At 39.2% G+C, this 21,645-nt stretch overlaps 1 protein-coding gene across 3 annotated transcripts in view; it reads left to right on the top strand.

Annotated features, from left to right (window-relative positions):
* ARL4A (ADP ribosylation factor like GTPase 4A) overlaps positions 1-21,645 on the top strand; it is a 73,801-nt gene that overhangs the window by 20,046 nt on the left and 32,110 nt on the right. For 2 of the 3 annotated variants that reach the window (XM_023225685.2, XM_023225683.2), the window contains exon 3: positions 10,492-10,606. In XM_023225685.2, coding sequence (XP_023081453.1) covers positions 10,492-10,606 — 115 coding nt within the window. Of the gene's footprint in view, positions 1-10,491; positions 10,607-15,236; positions 15,314-21,645 lie in introns of those variants that run through there. The other variant, XM_023225684.2, reaches the window with a different exon arrangement.

The raw sequence follows: 21,645 nt of genomic DNA, 5'->3' as shown, positions 1-21,645 counted from the left end.
TTTTTTTTTTTTTTTTTTTTTTTTTTTTGAGACAGAGTTTTGCTATTATCACCCAGGCTGGAGTGCAATGGCATGATTTCAGCTCACTGCAACCTCCACCTCCCAGGTACAAGCAATTCTCCTGCCTCAGCCTCCTGAGTAGCTGGGATTACAGGTGCCTGCCACCATGCCTGGCTAATTTTTGTTTTTAGTAGAGACAGGGTTTCACTATCTTGGCCATGCTGGTCTTGAACTCCTGACCTCAGGTGATCTGCCCACCTTGGCCTCCCAAAGTCCTGGGATTACAGGCATGAGCCACTGCGCCCAGCCAATCTCATTCTTTTTTATAGCTGACTAGTACTCCATTGTGTATATGTACACGTTTTCTTTATTCATTTATCTGTTGATGTACACTTAGATTGCTTCCAAATTTTTGCTCTTGTGAACAGTGCAGCAACAAACATGGGAGTGCAGATACGCCTTCGATATACTGATTTCCTTCAATATGCTGATATCCCCAGCAGTGGGATTGCTAGATCATATGGTAGCTTATTTTTAGTTTGGGGAATATCCAAACTGTTTTTCATAGTGGTTGTATGCAGAGTCTTTGATTTAATCTTTACTAGGTACTACAATAATTATCATTTTTGAGTGTTTTTAGAAATATTGAGTATTTGAAGCATTTATTTCTCCAGAGACTAAGATACATGTATCCCTACAAGCATGGACACAGACTGGGAGTGAGGAGAAGCAGAGCCTTTGATGTTTTTTGTTTGTTTGTTTGTTTCGAATAAAATTGCTATTGATACTCTTTCCATTAATCTAAGCCTCAGTATCTGCCATTTACACTTATTAGATTAAACTGTCAATTTCCATTTCGGGTATACCTTAAATTCTTAATATGATTTGCAGGTGATTTTTTTTTAATTTTTAATTTTGTTTTGTTTTGAGACAGGGTCTTGCTGTGTCACCCAAGCTGTAGTGCAATGGCATGATCACCACTCACTGCAGCCTTGACCTCCCGGGCTGAGGCGATCCTTCTGCCTCAGCCTCCTGAGTAGCTGGGACTACAGGCCCACACCACCATGCCTGGCTAATTTTGTATTTTTTGTAGAGACGAGGGTCTCACGGTTGCCCAGGCTAGTCTCAAGCTCCTGGACTTAAGCAATCTTCCCACCTCGGCCTCCCAACATGCTGGGATTATAGGCATGAGTCACTGTGCCCAGCCTTCTTGATATCATTTTTATCTAGCTAACATATTTTGGAATATAATGAATCACCTATGTATCTTGGAGTGATTATTTTTAATTTTTTAGATTTGAAATGCTGTGATTTCAGACCCGATGGGTAGAATAGAAAAAGTTAGACTAAAAGTGTGATGGGATGACATGTAAGAGCTCTCAAAGAGAGAGAAAGTGTGATATTATTAAGACTTGGGTTCTGGAACCAGTCTGCTTGGGTAAAAATGCTTGTTTTGCTATTTATCAGCTATATAATTTTGGATAGGTTATTTAGCCTCTCTGAGCCATGCTATTCTCAACTACTAAATGGGATAACAATATACCCTTTTAGAGTTGTTATGAGGATTACAAGAATCAATACATGTTAAGTATTTAGAATCTTGCCCTGCCCTTAGTAATCATCCAATATTATTATATTAGATTACCAATAAAATTTTGTCTGAGGTACCCAAATATAATGAAGTTTGTACAGAACACATATGAAATTTCTGATATTCTGTCAAGTAATGTCATTTTCAGAAATTCTTTAGAAGTCTGAATGAGGTGATGCTCACTCCCCATATGATATTTTTTGTATCTATACCAATTCTATATATGGCAGTCTGTGGTCTGTATAATAATTGATAGAAATGAATAAGCAAATGTTAAAACTCTGTTGGAGGAGGGAAGTGTGGATATTGGCTTAAGTAAACATGAGAGGATCAAAGAGATTTTTCAGGAGGCAGAACTAAAATTTTGCCTCTTGCCTACAGAGAGGAATGTTCAGGGAGATCTGATTTGCAGGAGGAGCAGCAGGCAGCCACAGACATCTTCAGGTTCTGCCTTTATTGGACTCTTCTGACCCTCTGTTGTAATTGAAAGTCAGGTGGAGAGAGGGCTTGTGCTGTACTTGAAGTCACCAATAATTCTAAGTAATAAAGTCTCACCACTTTGATTACATAGTCTTCCTGAAATGTTGATGGCCTGGAATTTTACAGGTGCAGTGTATACTAAATTAGCCATTACCACAGACAGGATGTCATTGTCATTCCTTTCAAACTACAGAGTAGTAATTTAGTAATGTGTGAACACCTGGATTTGTGACTCCTTAAACCTAAAATAAAAGGGAGAGGAATAGTCTGAGTCAACTGTCTTTGTGACATCTGACCTATAGTTCTACATTTCTTTGCAAACATTGTATTTGGATATATGCATAAATATATATATGCACACACACACAAATACACACACACACACTCTAGCTTTTGTTTCTTAGAAAAGCAGCTCCTTGAGAGAGCCATTACTCTGCCGTATTATGTACAACAGTGTGAGTGCTACATGAATGCTAAGTACTACTAATAGTATTACTGATAATTCACTGGTGAGGCATTTTGTGAGTCACCACTTACTGTGTGTTCACAATGTTTGAACTTGGTTATACAAATGTATCAAGTTATTTTTTATATGAAATTGACTATTAGGATAATTCAATCATCCAAGTCAGAGTCAAGGACTAGCACTTTAAACATTTTTTTTTCATTTTCAATTATGGAACAATTTGAAAGTTGGAGAAAAGTTGAAAGAATCATACAAAAAAGGTGTGAATACCTTTCATGCAGAGACCTCATCCAGTGTTGGCCAGTTGTTTTAATAATGTCTTTTATGGTAAAGGCATGCAATCCAGAATTAGTGTGGTATCTGGTTGTCTCATATTGGAACAGTTTCTTCTTCCTTCCTTTCATGGCCATGTCATATTTGAAAATTATAGGTCAGTTGTTTTGGAAACTGTCCCTGAATTTGGGTTTATCTAATGTTTCCTCGTAATTATTTCCAGGTAATGCATTTTTTTATGAAATTTCACAGAAGTGATGCTTTGCTACTTTCCTTGCAGCCTATCATGTGGCACATGGTGTCAATGTTTCCCATTACTAGTGATGTTAAATTTGATCATTTAAATGAGATGGCTTCTGTGAGGCTTCTCTGTTGTAAAGGTACAATGTTTTTATACATTTTGGAATGAGTAATTACTTTGTGGGGAGAAATTTTGAGACTGTAAAATTCTGTTCCTCCACCTACTTTTACCCATTAGTTTTAGCATTCATTGCTATGTCTTGCCTCATTATTGCTATATTGATTGAAAAATATTGATTTTCTAATGCTTTCACTCCTTCTACATTATTTGGTATTAAACTTCTCACTTCTTTATCTATAACACTAAGGACTCATGAATTCCTATTTATTCAATGTGCTGTATAATTCAGTATTATCATCATTTCTTTTGATGCTCAAAGTATATATAAAAACAAAAACAAAAATAAATAAATAAAAATAGATTTGACCAGTAGGAGTCAGCTCTTTTCCAGGTTGGCTTCTGTGTACTTTTGACATGTTCTCATTATTCTTTCAGCACTTCATTACTTTCTGGCACAATCAGATGATTTAAGTTCATTTATTCTTTCCTTGTCCCAGTTCTGAGGTCAGCCATTCCTCCAAGAAGCCCTGTTTCTTTCAGCAGAGTGGCATTTAGAAATCAAGATCTGGGTACTAGATATGCTACAAGGATACTGCTCCTTCTATGTCTCCCTCAGTGGAAAAATAATTTATATACATGAATATCGCTATTGCTCTATTTCCCTCTCTCTTTTTCTCTCCCTCACATATGCTTATGTGTGCATGTGTGTGTATGTATAGCTACATACCTATATATTTATATATACACACATATACTTATTTATGAGTACACACCAACACCTCCAATTCATATTTCCTATCACCACAGAGTTTATTATAGTTTCTTCCTTATATATGAAGGAATATTCATATATTCCTTCTCTGACAGTAAGATGATAATGGCTTCCATTATCTTACTATATTAATTGCTCAATCCCCCCATATGTAGTTAATCTACCAAGCTTGCTAGACTGACTTCCTACCCCTTTTTACCTGTCTAATTGCTTTTTCAATGAATAGTAAGTAAAGGACAAAGTAAAGGGTGGAATGAAAGAGGAGGAAGAAAGAAAGAGAATAGCACATTTTTAAATCTAAATTAAAATTTAAAGATAGATTTTTGCATTTTTTATGTGTATAGAAGTAAGGTTCTGGGAATCGAGTTTATTCTTAATTTTTTAAGATCTTGAAAATAGGCCAGGCATGGTGGCTCAAGCCTATAATCCTAGCACTTTGGGATGCTCAAGGCGGGCAGATCACTTGAGGTCAGAAGCTCAAGACTAGCCTGGCCAACATGGTAAAACCCTGTTTCTACTAAAAATACAAAAATTAGCCGAGCATGTTGGCACATGCCTGTAATCTCAGCTATTCAGGAGGGTGAGCCATGGGAATTGCTTGAACCCAGGAGGCAGAGGCTGCTGTGAGCCGAAATTTGTGCCACTGCACTCCAGCCTTGGCAACACAGCAAGACTGTCAAAAAAAAAAAAATCTTGAAAATATATCCTAATATTTTGTCTTTATATATTCACTCATAATACTTAATGGGAACAAGCATTAGGCATACGAAGATGAATGAGACAAAGTCTGCAGAGTTCAGATATGATAAAACAAGCAGACAGGTTAAAAATATTAATAATTCCTTATAATACTAGAAGAGTTATTGTAGAGGAATAAAAAGAGTTTCAGGAAGAAACTGAGCTACACTATAACACAGAAGAGACCAATAGATTTTGCATAAGCAACAGAATGATTTCTCTTCATTAAGAGTGATGATCCACATACTAAAGGTTAATTTCTAGTTGATCTTCTGAATTCTGGCTTTTGCTTAACTCTTTTTCTTCTGCTCTAGTCATGCTATAGAGGACCAGAGAAAATTAGACACAGTGAAATCTCTCTTCATGGTCAGGGTTGTTACTGAGCAACAGGAAACCCAACTATTCCTTATAGGCCTGGTGTCCTGTTTTTCCCAGCCCTCAGGTTGGGAGCCTTTGGCATATTTTGCATATAACCTCTGATTTTGCAATGGATCAGAATTTTATCAATACCATATAATGATTTTAGTACTGTATTTTTTGGTGGCTTTTAAAGCCTCTATTAAAAATCTTTTTATATTACCCAATACTGCCAATAGTCTAAAATTTTTATGCAAATAAATTGTGTCATTATGTACAGTTAAAGGACTTAGTAGGCAAATCAATTTTTATTTTTTTGATTAAAGGGCTCTCCATTGTGTAAGTGCCTTTAAAACATGCTTATTAGTTAAGCATCTCAACAATGTGGAATGTGGGTTGGTTTTATCACTCTCCAATTAAAAGTTATTGCTCCATAACTTCCAAGAAAGGAAGTTAGGCACTTGGAGAAATTGGTCCAATATTACATTGTGCAAATAGAATGAATAAATCCAGATTACTGATTCTCAACTTGTTTTCTACCCCAAATCATAAGAGAGATAGATTCTCTGTTGTAATAACTGAGTCTCAGATTCTAACTCAGGAAGCCATTATGCCTTCTCAGTACTGGCCTTCGAAAACCTGATATGTTCAATTTTCAAATAAAATCAATTTAGAAAGAAAAAATATGCTTTGAGATGATAAAAAAGAGAATAGTCATGTAATACAAAATCCACTAAGGCTACCTTTCTCTATGCCTTATAGAAATGGACAATTATTTAAATATTAAAGCATACCACTACCCCAATTATATATTTTATATATAAAAATATTTCTTAGACCGGGCGCAGTGGCTCAAGCCTGTAATCCCATCACTTTGGGAGGCCGAGACGGGCGGATCACGAGGTCAGAAGATCGAGACCATCCTGGCTAACATGGTGAAACCCTGTCTCTACTAAAAATACAAAAACTAGCCGGGCGAGGTGGCGGGCGTCTGTAGTCCCAGCTACTTGGGAGGCTGAGGCAGGAGAATGGCGTGAACCCGGGAGGCGGAGCTTGCAGTGAGCTGAGATCCGGCGACTGCACTCCAGTCCCGGGGACAGAGCGAGACTCCGCCTCAAAAATAAAATAAAATAAAATAAAAATAAAAATATTTCTTTAAGTAGTAGTATTACTACTGAAATCATCCGTGTATATTTGATATGGGACATGGATAATGGGTCATATCTTGACAAGCATTTCAGGCCTATTGAAAGCTGGTTGTAACAGGATGGAGTTCGCATGAAGGGCTCATTATGATTATATCTTGGACACAGCACAGTGACACTTTACTTTTTTTTTTTTTTTTTTGAGATGGAGTTTCGTCTTGTTGCCCAGGCTGGAGCATAGTGGTGCAATCTCAGCTCACTGCAACCTCCGTTTCCCGGGTTCAATCAATTCTCCTGCCTCAGTCTTCCAAGTAGCTGGGATTACAGCCACCACACCCAGCTAATTTTTGTATTTTTAGTAGAGACAGGTTTTTGCCATGTTGGCCAGGCTGGTCTCGAACTCCTGACCTCAGGTGATTCACCTGCCTCGGCCTCCCAAAGTGCTGGAATTATAGGCGTGAGCCATCGGGCCTGGCCGACACTTTTCTTGTGGCTTAGAAGTTCACAGAGTTCATAGGCAATTCACGTAAACTCAAAATGTTTGAGTAGTCACATGAACGACTGCAGCTTGGCAGTCCCTCTGTCTCTAGGTTTCTGCTCATTTCTATATATCTAGAAATTCTGCCTCTGTCATCACCTTGGACTTCCTATCTTAGTGTAGGTAGAATTACTCATCATTACTTACCTTGAATCTGATGGTTTCTTCACTGCTACTTCTAAAACCAGTAAGTCACCGAGTCAAGCACAATCACCTTGTTCATTCTTTTAAGGCCTTCATTTTATTCCTGTTGGTTTCACTCATAACTGGTAAAAAAGATAAATGTCGTGTGAGTAGATAAAAACTTTTGAAAATTTGTTTTCAAAGTTGTTAAAGGAAAATACTCTTCTGAGTGTTTCCCTTCTGGATTGTTATTAGTAAGAAACATGTTTTCACAATGATACTATCAAGCATAATAGTCAACAAATTATAATACTACCCTTATTACACAGAGTCTCAGGAAAAAAGGTAATAAGTATTGTTTTGCATTTAGTGATAGAAATATTAAGGCTCACAATAACAAATGATTTTAAAATAATGATTAATTTTCCAGCTAAACTAGTCATTTGACACGCATTTACTGAAAGTACTTGAGAAAACGACAGCAGTAATGATAGCAGTAATAAAGCATAGCAGGCTAGACCTGCCTCTGTAATGCTCTTGACTCTTGTGTAATGTAGATAATTAGCAAACTATCGAAACCACTGGAGAAACATCCTGTAACATGTAGGGAGACTTTGTCCTCAGATTTATTAGCTAATGACATCGTATAATGATTTGGCAAGTAATTGAGTTCTGTTGACTCTTAAATGTTTGGTAATGTATAGTTTAAACTATAATAAAGTCTGATAGAGGGTATGGAATTGGTACCTTTTCTTTTAAATTTTTCATAGTAATCTTCCAGTATGTTCTTATCTTCTGTGGAAAACCTACTGTGTCTGTCTCCCAGCAGGTGAAATGAAATGTCAACCATAGGCTCTCATTTTGAAATTCAGCAATTTCATAAGCTTATTGAAATTATGTTTATCATTTGGCAAACTTTACTGGTATAAATATTACGTGGCAGAAATAAAATTATAAGTTGTACATTAGTTGATTCATTTAAACTTTTGTAACACAAAGATCAAGAAACATACTCTGTATTTCTGCCAACAAATATCTAAAGTCATTGTATTTTTAAGTTACAATATCTGCAATCATGATAAGTATTATAGGTCTTTTAAAATACACAAATTTGAGGAATAAAAGTAACATGAAATGTTCCAAGTCACAATGGCAGTAAATATAAATGCTAAACTGAAATATGAAAATCTAGCTGAGGATTTGCTTAGAGTAAGTTTGTAAAATGTGTTTTCAAGAAAGAAAAACAGATTGAATGTATTTATTTTTAATATGGTTTCAATTTAATTTAAAAACAATGCAACAAAGCCATTCCTATGTACACACATAGCCATTAAAGATGTTCCTAGCACAAAGATTCTTAAATATTCCTAGTTCATTCCACACTTAATATCTAAGTAATTTTTTCATGGTGACTCTAGGAAAATAGGAATACCTCATTCGTTTATTAAGTGGTTAGGCCCAAATTTAGTAGTAGCAGTTTGTGTAGTGTCTGACTGCTATTTCTGTGTTCCCCTACAAATTTAAAAACACTCTATAACAATCCTGTGGGTTCATGGTATCATGATTGGGAACCATGGTCCTAACAGCATTAAGAGTATATGTGTATTGTAGGGGAGAATAAATAGTTTTACTCTACTTATCTTAGGTTCAGTGCCTGACACCCCTGTATCAAATGAAAGACTAACAAGCAAAAAGCATACACATTTATTTAATATCAGTTTTATGCGACACGGGAACCTTCAGAAGGAAATGAAAACTCCATAAACACTTTTAAACCTGAGTGTTTTTCCACAGTAGGTTTGATGAAGAGTGGAAAGTCATGGAGAAATATGATAGAACCAAGGGGATATGAGCTACATGTAATGAGCTGGGAGAAACTTGCCAAGGCTTCTTTGTTCAGATTACTCTCTGTGACTCTGTGTCCTTGGAGATAAGAATATTCCCTTCCTTCAGGAATAGGGAAGCACCTTTCACATAAGGATCTTATGCACTGCTTCAAGGGGAGGTCAGAACGTGCTTCCTAGGTTTTATGACCTGCTTCAGGGGAGCAGGGAGGGAGAACTTCACAGAGACCCTCCTGCTTATGCTATTTTCTCAAATTCCTTCAGCTTAAAATATTCAATACGTCAAAGTGCCATATTTTGGGGTAGTGTGTCCTGATGTATCTCTCTCTCTCCTGGACTTGCTATCTATCCATCCATCCATCCTTCCATATCCACATACACACATATAAATCAGTCTCCTGTATTTTTATTTGCTAAGTAAAATTACATTGTTGTAATTTTCTCCTTGCATTTACCATGACTTGATATTTTCTCATTTACCTGGTTGTTTATGTGTTTAATGTTTGTCTTCCTCCACTGGGCTATAGGGTCCAAGAGAGCAGGAAAGTTTTCTGCCTTGCTCCCCACTATATTCCTAGAACCTAGAACACTGCCTAGTGTATACTACATATTCAGTACACACTGTCTGGGTGAATACACATCTTCCAAAGACAAATATTCATTCTCAAGGACAGTACATTGTAGATTGAAATATTCTATAACTTCCATTTATTTTTTAAGAAACTTCACCTTTCTTGGAGTTCTATTATCGCATAATTATAGACAGTGCAGTTTATCTTTTACTGCTCCCAATTGTGCCCTTCAGAACATTTAGAATAAAAAAGGAGTCATGTAATCCAGTTACAGGAAGAAAAGCTGTGAAATAAATCACTGTCCAACAAAAACCACACACACAAACACATACACAAAACCCACTCTATTACCTTTAGTAATCTTGGTGAAGGGAAGGGAGTCATATATTTTACCAATTATAGGTATTTTAACCTTTCGTTTTCAAAACTTTAAATAAAAATATTCAATAATGTATTGAATATGAATTTGCAGGAGACTATCAACATATTAGGTTGCTTTAGGGTTAACTTTATAAATTTTTTTTTGGCAAAAATCTCACAGTAAAGCTTCTGCTAACTGTCCATGCATATTTTGAACTTTTTGGGAAATGTATTATGTGTAATTTAATGAATTAAAACATTTTAAAAATGTGTTCTTAAGTTACTGGACTTTTTAGTAGCTTCAGGAAAGGTAAATCAATATAGTGTTTCTATATTGAAATTTATCCTAGTGAATGATTTTTTTTTCTGAATATGTATTTCCTTAAAATTTAAGTTCCACAGATCATTGATATGTAGTCTTTTTCACAAGAAGTTTAAACATCTCTGGGTGATGGTGCCTAAGTTGTCTTTAGGCAAAATGATCTGATGAAATTAAAATTGAGCAATTATGAGGGGAATCTATTCAATATGGACTGATTATGAAAAATTCAGGCCCCTTTTTCTTAATTTTCAGGGATCAGAGTGTTTTAAATTATATAAGCTTCTAAACATGTATTCTGTTATTGAGATGAAGCCTAAACTGGTGGTGTCAGTGGAGGGGTGTGTGAATAGAAACAAAAAAAGCCTACCATTGATGCCTTTGATAGATTTTAACTGTCCAATTAATCTGTGTGCATGAAATGTGTAACATACCAATATTTTGCTTCCAACACACAGATCTCCAGTGAACATCTTCCATTGAAGCTTCTATGATTATTTCACAATATTCAGCAATCCACCCAATGCTAACTGGGGATGTTTGATTTTGCAGCCTCTTTCAGAGCAGTTGCTAAAAGTCGCTCCACATCATCAGAGGGCTTCCCTCCCTCAGTCCATGAGAGCAACTAAGTTTTGCATCAGTGAAAGGAAGAAAAAGCAGGAGTCTGGTAAGAGGCTGCAAAGAGCCGGCACTGGGCTCCACTAGAGTTCCTTCCCACTGCGTTTCTCATCCTGTCTTCTGCCTAGTGGATGTGTCTGCGTGGGCGTGCACACACATTAGCTGATGAAACCCCCTTCCTGTTGCACAGGGTCAGAACTAAGCGGGGTGGGTGTAGCTTTGGAGGGTTCTGAAATCTAAGAACCAGCTTCCTTTCCCACCGCTTTCCGCTGAGTCAGTTCACTGCGGAGTGCTCTGCAGGATCTGGAGGCCTTTGTGTTCAGATTATTTTACTAGCTACAAAAGCCACACCCTTGTGCTACACAAACAGAACACTTTGTCCTTCCAGGAGGTCCGTACTTTGACCACAGCTCTGGGATTTCAAAGCTGCCTCACAGAGGCTTGCCTGTTGTAATGTAAAGTGTTGGGCTGAGTGACTGTCCCTGTGTTATAATGCAGCTTCACAACTGTTAGTTTAATGACTCACTGTGCTAGTGGGACTTTGAACAACAGACCCTGTCATTTAAAACAGGCTCAGACATCCATTTATTACCAAAAAAATTTCAATGACAGTGAGAAAAAAATGGAATATGTTTTTTGATTTAGAAAAAGATCTATTTATTTATTTATTTATTTATTTATTTATTTTGAGACAGAGTCTGGCTCTGTTGCCCAGGCTGGAATGCAGTGGCTGGATCTCAGCTCACTGCAAGCTCTGCCTCCCGGGTTTACGCCATTCTCCTGCCTCAGCCTCCCGAGTAGCTGGGACTACAGGCGCCCACCACCTCGCACGGCTAGTTTTTTGTATTTTTTAGTAGAGACGGGGTTTCACCGTGTTAGCCAGGATGGTCTCGATCTCCTGACCTCGTGATCCGCCCATCTCGGCCTCCCAAAGTGCTGGGATTACAGGCTTGAGCCACCGCACCCGGCCTCATTTATTTTTTATGTTTCATTTATTTATTTTAGACACAGGGTCTCACTATGTTGCCCAGGCTGGCTCAAACTCCTTGCTTCAAACCATCCTCTTGCCTCAGCCTCCCCAGTAGCTGGGACCACAGGCACACATACACCTACCTACTCTTTCTTTTTTAAACAAAACAAAACAACAAAACCCCACACATCCATGTATAGCCCGCACATGCGCGCACACACACACGTGTGTGTGTGCGTGTGTGTATATATATATGGTCAGTAAATGACCATTGGTGCACAGGCAGCTGGAGGAAAGAAGTGGTGTAGTGGAAGGACAACTGAATTTGGACACTGAGCTTCAGTTGGCAACCTAAGTCCCCTGCCTTCCAGTCTGGGAGCAATCATCTTCATGAGATTTTAATTGTATTCCTGTTCTCCTCAAACCCTGTTACAGACTCAAATGCATCTCACGTAATATCACATTTTGAATTCAAATAACAATAAATAATTGCTTTTTACTGAATGGTGATTACATGCACTGTACTAAATGCTATGCTCATTTTCTCATTTTATTCTCAGCATAACTTTATGAAGTCACTTCTGTAATCCTCTTTTCACCAATGAGGGAAGAGAGGCTTAGAGGTGTTCAATCTCTAGACATGGCCACACTGTTAATAATGGTGAGAACAGAGCTTCTAGCAAGATCCGGTAGTCTCCAGAGCTCAAGATTGCAACTGCTAAGAAATGTGGCCCATTGATTACAGCAGCCTTGGCATAAAGTAGGGCTTGGAGTCCAGTCTGGTCAAACTAGGGGGCCAGAAGACTTGCTTTGAAGTGCTGATTTAGGAAGCAGGTTGTTTTTATTTAGATGGCGTAGGGGAAGTGCTGATAAATATTACTGAACAAGTAAGCACCTCTCTCCACTGGCCCAACAAGCTCTCTTCCACATACGCGTGGCAGAATCACCATTGCCTCTTTTACTGCTTTGCAACCTTATTTCATAAAATTATTTAGGGATCATTTTTGCTCCAGCTGTGCAGACCTCTTTAAAGTCTTCCATTTTGCATTCAGACCACCTCTCTGGAATGGACATTCATTATCATCCATCAAACAATATCCTAATTCTTCTTCAAAGTGACTCTCAGAAAACATTCATGATGACATTTCTTTTTAGAATCTCATACCTAGACTAATCTACACCTACCAATTTTAGTACAAAAAACTGTTGTAAAACAACCTGCTCCTACCCTTTTGTTTGTTTGCTTTCTTCTTTTTCTTTTTGATACAGGGTCTCGCTTTGTCACCCAGGCTGGAGTGCAATGGTACAATCATAGCTCACTGAAAACTCAAACTCTGGGGCTCAAGTGATCCTCCTGCCTCAGCCTCCCAAGTAACTAGGTCTATAAGCACCACCCCTGGCTACCCAGCTAATATATGTGTGTGTATAGATGGATGTATCTTTTTTGTAAATATATTTTGTCTGTTTGTGGAGACAGGCTTTTATTGCCCATGCTGGTCTGAAACTCCTGGCCTTAAGCAATCCTCCTGCCTTGGCCTCCCAAAGTGCTGGGATTACAGGAATGAACCATCTTGCCCAGCCACGTTTTTCTTTTGCCCCTTCCTTCCTTCTTTCTTTCCTTGTCCTTCCTTCCTTCCTTCCTTCTTTCCTTCCTTCCTTCCTTCCTTCCTTCCTTCCTTCCTTCCTTCCTTCCTTCCTTCCCTCCTTCCTTCCTTCCTTCCTTCCTTCCTTCCTTTCTCCGTCCCTCCCTCCCTCCCTTTTTTTCTTCCTTTCTTCTTTTTTTTTTTTTCCTTTGAAACAGGGTCTCTCTCTGTTGCCTAGGCTGGAGTGTGCAGTTGCACAATCTCGGTTCACTGCAACCTCCACCTCCCAGGCACAACCAATCTTCCCACCTCAGCCTTCCAAGTAGCTGGAACTACAGGTACAAGTCACCACGTCTAGCTAATTTTTGTATTTTTGTAGAGATAGGGTTTGGCTATTTTGCCCAAGCTGGTCTCAAACTGGGCTGTAGTGCAGTGGCACAATCTCAGCTCACTGCAAACTCCGCTTCCTGGATTAACGCCATTCTCCCTCCTCAGCCTCCCGAGTAGCTGAGACTACAGACGCCTGCCACCACGCCTGGCTAATGTTTTTGTATTTTTAGTAGAGACGGGGTTTCACCGCGTTAGCCAGGATGGTCTCGATCTCCTGACCTTGTGATCCACCCGTCTCGGCCTCCCAAAGTGCTGGGATTACAGGCGTGAGCCACCGCGCCCGGCCGAGTCTAAAATTTCTATCTTCAGTCGTGACATCTCCCCTGGTTTCAGATGTCTAGTCCACATCTCCCTTTGTATGTTTAACTAAAGTGGTTTTCACATGTACAGAAAAGGACTTTTAACTATCCTAGCCTTGTCCATCTAATTAAACCACTATTGATCCTGTTGTTGAAGCCATTTCATAGTCTTTTGTTTCTGTACCTCTCCATATCTCTTCTCTCTCTACAGACTAGCTTTTCTGCTGTATATTACTTTCCTAGTGCTGGTGGCCAGGGCTGGATCCCAATTCCAGCCCCTGGCCTGGAAAAGTCACTGTGGATCAGGCTGTGTCAGCTATAAGTCCTGATCCTCCACAGGCAGAGTAGGATAATGATCATGTTCTATGATCAGGTCTCAGGCATGGCTATGGGTGGGGCAGTTTTCAGAGAAGGCAGTTGGTGATACATGGGTTGGGCAGTCTTCCCAAAAATGTTTACTACACAGCCTTGCCAAATTTTCAGGAGTTTTTATATTACTGACCCCCTTGACTTGCACATTCATGTAAAGAATCACAAAGGGAGGATCATGCTTTTATCAGTCATGACTGTAGTCCAAAGACTTTTTTTTCTGCTCTATCATTTGTCTTTTTCTTACAGATTAAAAAATAATTTGGCCTACATGATTTACCAACACTCCTTGATATGAGACCTTTCTTTAAGATTAGTCCAGCAGGTTTTATTTTATTTTATTTTTCCCCTCAATGTGCCAGCCCAGTTTAGACAACATGCACTTGCCAAGTAGGCCTTTTAGGAGGTAATCAAATATACTAGGAGCTCTGATGACTAAGTAGCCTCAAATTCAACCAGAGTCTGTTAAAATTGTCTTAATTGTAAGCTTTGTAATATGATCCTGAGTCACTGGGAGCGGGGCGGTGGGGGGCGGGTGGGGGTGGGGAGAGCACAGTTATATGAATTCCCCAGAAACAGAAGAAATTTAGTGACAGAAAAAAAAGAGCAAATGCTCCTAATGACAATTTAATGAAAGTTTGAAGGGTAATAAACATTCACCTTTCCTTTGTATCTTCATCCATACTAAGCGCATCACAGAAGGAGAGCTGGTTTGTACAATCTATCTTTCTAAAAGAAAGTGGCATTCATGCTAAAAAATGAGGGGGAGAAGCCTCCAGCTGCATGAACTAGAATAATTTTTACTTATCATCTTATTTTCACTACTTTAGTTTCTGAAGAGTAATTTTCAAACGGAAATCTACTGAGTTTTTTTTTTTTTTTTTTGGCTGGGATAGGCCTTCCTGTCTAGCAATGAAGCCATTTCCACTTAATAATTACAGGGTTGTTATGGAAATTCCCTTTTAAAAGTATACTTAAAAAAATTGTGCAATATTATCCCCCACCAAGACCCTAAAAAAATACTTACATCGCACCAAGAATAACTGACGTGATTTTTTTTTTCTGTAGGATTGCTGCCATTAGAGAGAAATGAAAGCAATATTTTAGCAGCCTGTTGCTTCACAGAATAAACATTGCCCTTATCATTCTTTGTGGATTGATTTTTGCCTGTTTGATGACAGAATTCTTCACATGACAGCTAAATTGTTTTGATTATTCAAAATATCACAATACAAAATATGGTACAATCATAATTTCTTCCCTTTTTTCTCTTTAATCCAAATTACACATCAAAACTGAGAACACATCCGGGCACGGTGACTCACGCCTGTAATCCTAACACTTTGGGAGGCCGATGCGGGCGTATTGCCTGAGCTCAGGAGTTCAAGACCAGCCTGGGCAACACAGTGGTCTTCAACACCCCTCAACACAGTGAAACCCCGTCTCTACTAAGCACGGTGAAACTCCATCTCTACTAAACACAGTGAAACCCTATCTCTACTAAAATTAGTACAAAAATTTAACCCAGGCGGGGCAGCATGCGCCTGTAGTCCCAGCTACTCAGGAGGCTAAGCAGGAGAATGGCTTTAACCCGGGAGGCGGCGGTCCCAGTGAACTGAGATTGCACCATTGCACTCCAGCCTGGGTGACAGAACGAGACTCCGTTTCAAAAAAACCAACCTGAGGAAAAACCAAGTCATTGGCAATGAGATTCACAAACATATGAAAAGTAGAGGAAAAAAAAAAAAAAACAGGATGAATCATAAAATGTTTTTTGTATTAACTAGATAAAATCTATCCTTCTGAATGACATTTCCATCTGTTTTCAAGCGAATGGATAAAAATCTCTGGTAAAATAATAGACTATGGAGACTATTCAGGTAGGAGCTCCTGCTCTGTCTTCTTCCTTGTTTTTTCCAGTGACTATTCCATTTTTGAAAAAAAATGGGCAAGAAAAGACTCACTGATAAAGCTTCCAAATTTTCCCAGTAGGAGAGAATTATAAACTTTTCCTAGAACTTTGGATAAAGGGTTCAGTGGTCAGATGAGTTTGGGGATCAGTGTCGCATACATACTCTGATTTCAGGCCCTAACTTCTTCTTAAGTTCCAGACCCATATACCCAGCCACGTTTACCATGTATCATCCTGGAAGTTCTGCAGGCAATTCAAACTCCAGAACTTAACTCTCAGTGTTTGTTTCCATATCTGCTTTCCTCCCATTCATTTCCTACCAGCTGTCCCATTGCCCAAGTCAGAAAATTGGTATTCATGCCATATGCCTCTCTCTGTCACCACCCTCTCACCCTTGATCCAAGCCACCTAGCCACCCAGTTTTTTTTACTTTGTGTCTTTCCCATCTCTCTGACATGCCTCCTTTTTCTTTCCCTCTCTTTTTCTTTTTTCTTTCTTTCTTTCTTTCTTTTTTTTTTTTTTTTTTTTTTTTGAGATAGGGTCTTGCTCTGTCACCCAGGCTAGAGTACAGTGGTATGATCTTGGCTCACTGCAACCTCCACCTACCAAGTACAAGGGATTCTCCTGCCTCAGCCTCTCAAGTAGCTGGAATTACAGGGGCTCACCACCACACCTGGCTAATTTTTGTATTTTTAGTAGGGACGAGGTTTTACCATGTTTGCCAGGTTGGTCTCAAACTCCTGACCTCAGGTGATACACCTGCCTTGGCCTCCCAAAGTGCTGGGATTACAGGCGTGAGCCACTGCGCCCGGTCTTTTTCTCTATTTTCAATCACTGACCAGGCTCTCACTTGGTCTGCCTGCGATTACTCTCTTCCTTTTCCTCAAATTCATCCTTCACACTGTTGCCATAAATTTTCTATACAAACCCACCCTGGAGAGTCCCATGTTCGAAATACTTAGATTATTCCTCTTTAAGATAAAAGTTCCTACCTTTACTCATTCCCCCTCAGATCTCCTGTTTCCCTTACATGAAGCTTGTGCTTCAAAAGTTCCCTGAAGTTGATGCTCTCTCTTTCCAGCACTGCCTGCTCGTTCTGTTTTGCTGGAACCCCTTCCCACTCTCGTATGGATTGGCCAATTTCTTCTCATTCAAGGCTCAGTTGATGTGCAACCTTCCCTGACACTTCTGTCTCCACCTTTCTGAGTAATGTGTTCCTCCTTTATGTTTCCTCAACATCTGGTACGTGCTGTGACACAACAGTAAAAGGCAATGCGATAATAGCTGAAAAGAGCATTGCCACTGGAATCAGGCAGAACTGAGCTTGAAAAATGAGTCTACCCTTCACTAATATCGACCCAGACATATAATCTCAATAAACCTCATTTTTACCTATAAATAATACAGATAGTAATTGCTATATTACAAGTGTAAGCAAACATAAGTCTATGTAAGTTTTAAGTAAAATAAAATGTATACAACATAAAAAAATAGTGCCTAATATGATGCAGTTGGATCCCCCCCATAACTGTGGGTGTATCATGTTCTTTTTGGGATCCTCAGGGCCAGGAAGACAGTTGGCTCAGAAATGCTGCTAAGATGTCAGCATTTGACACTATTGCCAACTTCCTCCTATAAATACACTCTCTTGGCTCAAATTTCTTGACACAATTCTCATCTCTGTTCTTCCTATCATTCTGGATGCTCTTTTTTCCATATATTTTGCTGAGTATTCCTCATACACTTACCATTTTAGAGTTCATCAGGCCCTGTCCTACTGCCTCTTTTTATCTCATTCTCTCTTTACCTCATTTGTTCAAAGATTAATTAACCAACTGCGTAAGAATTGCTTGCCTTCCTTTTCCTGGAAACATGCAGAGTAGGAATACTTAGTATTTGAGGGAGATGAGATCATGGATGTGCATTTTTAACAAGTTCTTTAAGTGAGTCTTCAACACACTACATTTGAAAATTGTAGCGGGGCGCCGTGGCTCATGCTTGTAATCCCAGCACATTGGGAGCCCGAGGCAGGCGGATCACCTGAGGTCAGGAGTTTGAGACCCGCCTTACCAATATGGTGAAACCCCGTCTCTATTAAAAATACAAAAATTAGCCAGTCATGGTGGCGGGTGCCTGTAGTCCCAGCTACTCGAGAGGCTGAGGCAGGAGAATTGCTTAAACCCGGGAGGCAGAGGTTGCAGTGAGCCGAGATCATACCACTGCACTCCAGCCTGGAAGACAGAGTGAGACTCCATCTCAAAAAAAAAAAAAAAAAAAAAAAGGAGAAAGAAAATTGTGGTCATAGAAATTTCATCCTCGGGCCGGGCGCGGTGGCTCAAGCCTGTAATCCCAGCACTTTGGGAGGCCGAGACGGGCGGATCATGAGGTCAGGAGATCGAGACCATCCTGGCTAACATGGTGAAACCCCGTTTCTCCTAAAAAATACAAACAACTAGCTGAGCGAGGTGGCAGGCACCTGTAGTCCCAGCTACTCAGGAGGCTGAGGCAGGAGAATGGCATAAACCCGGGAGGCGGAGCTTGCAGTGAGCTGAGATCCGGCCACTGCACTCCAGCCTGGGCGACAGAGCAAAACTCCGTCTCAAAAAAAAAAAAAAAAAAGAAAGAAATTTCTTCCTCTTCTGTATCTTCAAACCCTATGCATTTGCTGAAGAGTTTTACATTTATCTCTGTGTCCCAGACTGTACTGTTGTATTCCCAACCCATATAGCCAACAGCCTCTTTGGCATTTTCCTTTGGAAGTTTCTCAGGCAATGTGTTCAAACATAAAATTTGTGTACTCCTCTGCTAAGTATTTCTTAAAGGAAGCAGCTTCTACCCAAATGCTCAAACCTAAGGACAGCCATCTCCTTCCTCTTCCCTCCCTCTGCTCTAGCACCAGAATGAGTGTAATATCTCTTGAATCTTTCCACTTCTTTCCAACCCCACTACACACCCCATATAGTGTAAGCCACAATTCTCTTAGCCAGAATTTCTGTAATAGGCTTCCAATTCATCTTCTTAATTGTAATTAAGTATGGGCTCTGAAGTCTGACTTTTAGGTTTCAAAATTCCTGTTTGTCAAAACTTATTTAGCCTTAGTTTCTTCTTCTATGAGTTCGGGATAAAATAGTATCTGCCTTAAAGGATTTTAAGGTGAGTTACATAGATAATTAATTTAAAATTCTTTGTAATGTATGGGACACACAAGAAGCTCACAATAAAAAAAAAAAAAAAAAAAAAAAGAAGCTCACAATAAATTTTTGTGAACCACTGCTACTCCTCTTCTGCCCATCAGTCACCCAGTGATAGTGATCTTTAAATATGCAAATCAAATGGTCATATTTTTCTTAAAAACCCTTCAATGACTTTTTTTTTTTTTTTTTTTTTTTGAGACAGAGTTTTGCTCTTGTTGCCCAGGATGGAGTTCAGTGGCATGCTCTCGGCTCACTGCAACCTCCCTCTCCTGGGGTTCAAGCGATTCTCCTGCCTCAGCCTCCCTAGTAACTGAGATTACAGGCATGCACCACCACGACCGGCTAATTTTGTATTTTTAGTAGAAACAGGGTTTCACTACGTTGGTCGGGCTGGTCTCTAACTCCTGACCTCTTTCTTGATCCACCTTCCTCGGCCTCCCCAACTGCTGGAATTACAGCCATGTGTCACCGTGCTCCTTTTTTGTTTTGTTTTGTTTTGTTTTGTTTTGTTTTGTTTTGTTTTTTTAAACAGAGTCTCGATCCATCGCGCAGGCTGGAGTGCAGTGGCGCCATCTTGGCTCACTGCAGCCTCTGACTCCCGGGTTCAAGCCATTCTCCTGCCTCAGCCTCCCGAGTAGCTTATATTACAGGCATGTGCCACTACGCGTAGCTAATTTTTGTATTTTTAGTAGAGACGAGGTTTCGCCATATTGGTCAGGCTGTTCTCTAACTCCTGACCTCAGGGGATCCACTCGGTTCGGCCACCTGAAGTGGTGGGATTACAGGTGTGAGCCACCATGACTGGCCTTTGATGGCCTTTAATGTCTTTACACTACAGTGGTTCCTTGTTATCCTTTGGGTAGTGGTTCTAGTACCTCTCCTCTATTCCTGACACCAATGGATACCAAAATCTGCAGGTGCCTGAGTCCCTTATATAAAATGGTATAGTATTTCCATGTAACCTATGCACATCCTCCTGTATAATTTCAATCATTTCTAGATTGCTGATGCAATGTAAATATTGTATAGTTGTCATACTGTATTTTAAATTTTTATTATTTTTATTGTTGTGTTTTTGCTTTTAAAATTTTTCCAAATATTTTCTATCCTCATTGGTTGAATGTATGGATACAGAACCCTCAGAAATAAAGAGCCCACTGGATTTACTTTTATATGGCTTTTGCGATCCTGTGTGATTGTCTAGCCACAGTTTAAAGTCCCACTAGCATTTTTCACTATTCTTTCTTTTGATTTTTTCCCTCCAGCAATTCTGGATTTCTTTCGTTACTTGAGTGTACCATTCTCTCCTTTGCATCCAGGCCTGCATAGTATTTCATAGTTTCAGGAGAAAAAAGCACCTTATTACAGTGGACTTCTTCCTTTGAATTCAGTTTCTCCTTTTACCTTTTTATAACAATTATCACAATTGTAATTTTGTTCTTTGGCCATTATTCCTATATTCCACTTTGATGCTGAGGAACATATCTGTCTTCTTCACAGTTGCTTTCCCCCAGTGCCTGGCACATAGAAGACATTTGATAATATTCATTGACTGAATGAATATGATGTTCAGTGTATTAATCATTTCCCATTTCTCCTTTGCATATTTTCTCTTAAATAATGATTGATATTTTCTCTAGTATCTCACTTTGGATATTAGATGTGTATCAGAATTAAGTAAAAATAACTGAACAATGTCCTAAAATTTCTGAGATTTCTATCAGAGAAATATTTACATCTGCAAAATTTTTCCTAGAAAATAAGTTCCCAGAAATGTTACATTTTTGATGTCCAATACATAAACTATTCATTCAATAAAATTGAGTGTTCTTAATTATAAAAACATTTCTTAATCCTGTATGGTATGTTACTTCTACTTAATATGACAAAACTGCTTTCAAACATATTATTAAACTTGAAAAGAGATATTAGGTTTTATTTGGATAGAAGGACTAAATATTTTATGAAATGTATTTAATCATTGTCTGCCCTTTGTTACTTTTCAATATGATAGCCTATAAAAATGTAATTGATCAACTCTGTAAACTAATAGAAAATTTGAGGCCGGGCACGGTGGCTCAAGCCTGTAATCCCAGCACTTTGGGAGGCCGAGACAGGCGGATCACGAGGTCAGGAGATCGAGACCATCCTGGCTAACACGGTGAAACCCCGTCTCTACTAAAACACACAAAAAACTAGCTGGGTGAGGTGGTGGGCACCTGTAGTCCCAGCTACTCGGGAGGCTGAGGCAGGAGAATGGCGTAAACCCGGGAGGCGGAGCTTGCAGTGAGCTGAGATCCGGCCACTGCACTCCAGCCTGGGAGACAGAGCAAGACTCCATCTCAAAAAAAAAAAAAAAAAAAAAAGAAAA

This window comes from Piliocolobus tephrosceles, chromosome 8 (assembly GCF_002776525.5).
Source record: "Piliocolobus tephrosceles isolate RC106 chromosome 8, ASM277652v3, whole genome shotgun sequence".
NCBI classification, from domain to species: Eukaryota; Metazoa; Chordata; class Mammalia; order Primates; family Cercopithecidae; genus Piliocolobus; species Piliocolobus tephrosceles.
This window is presented reverse-complemented; position numbering and strand designations above follow the sequence as displayed.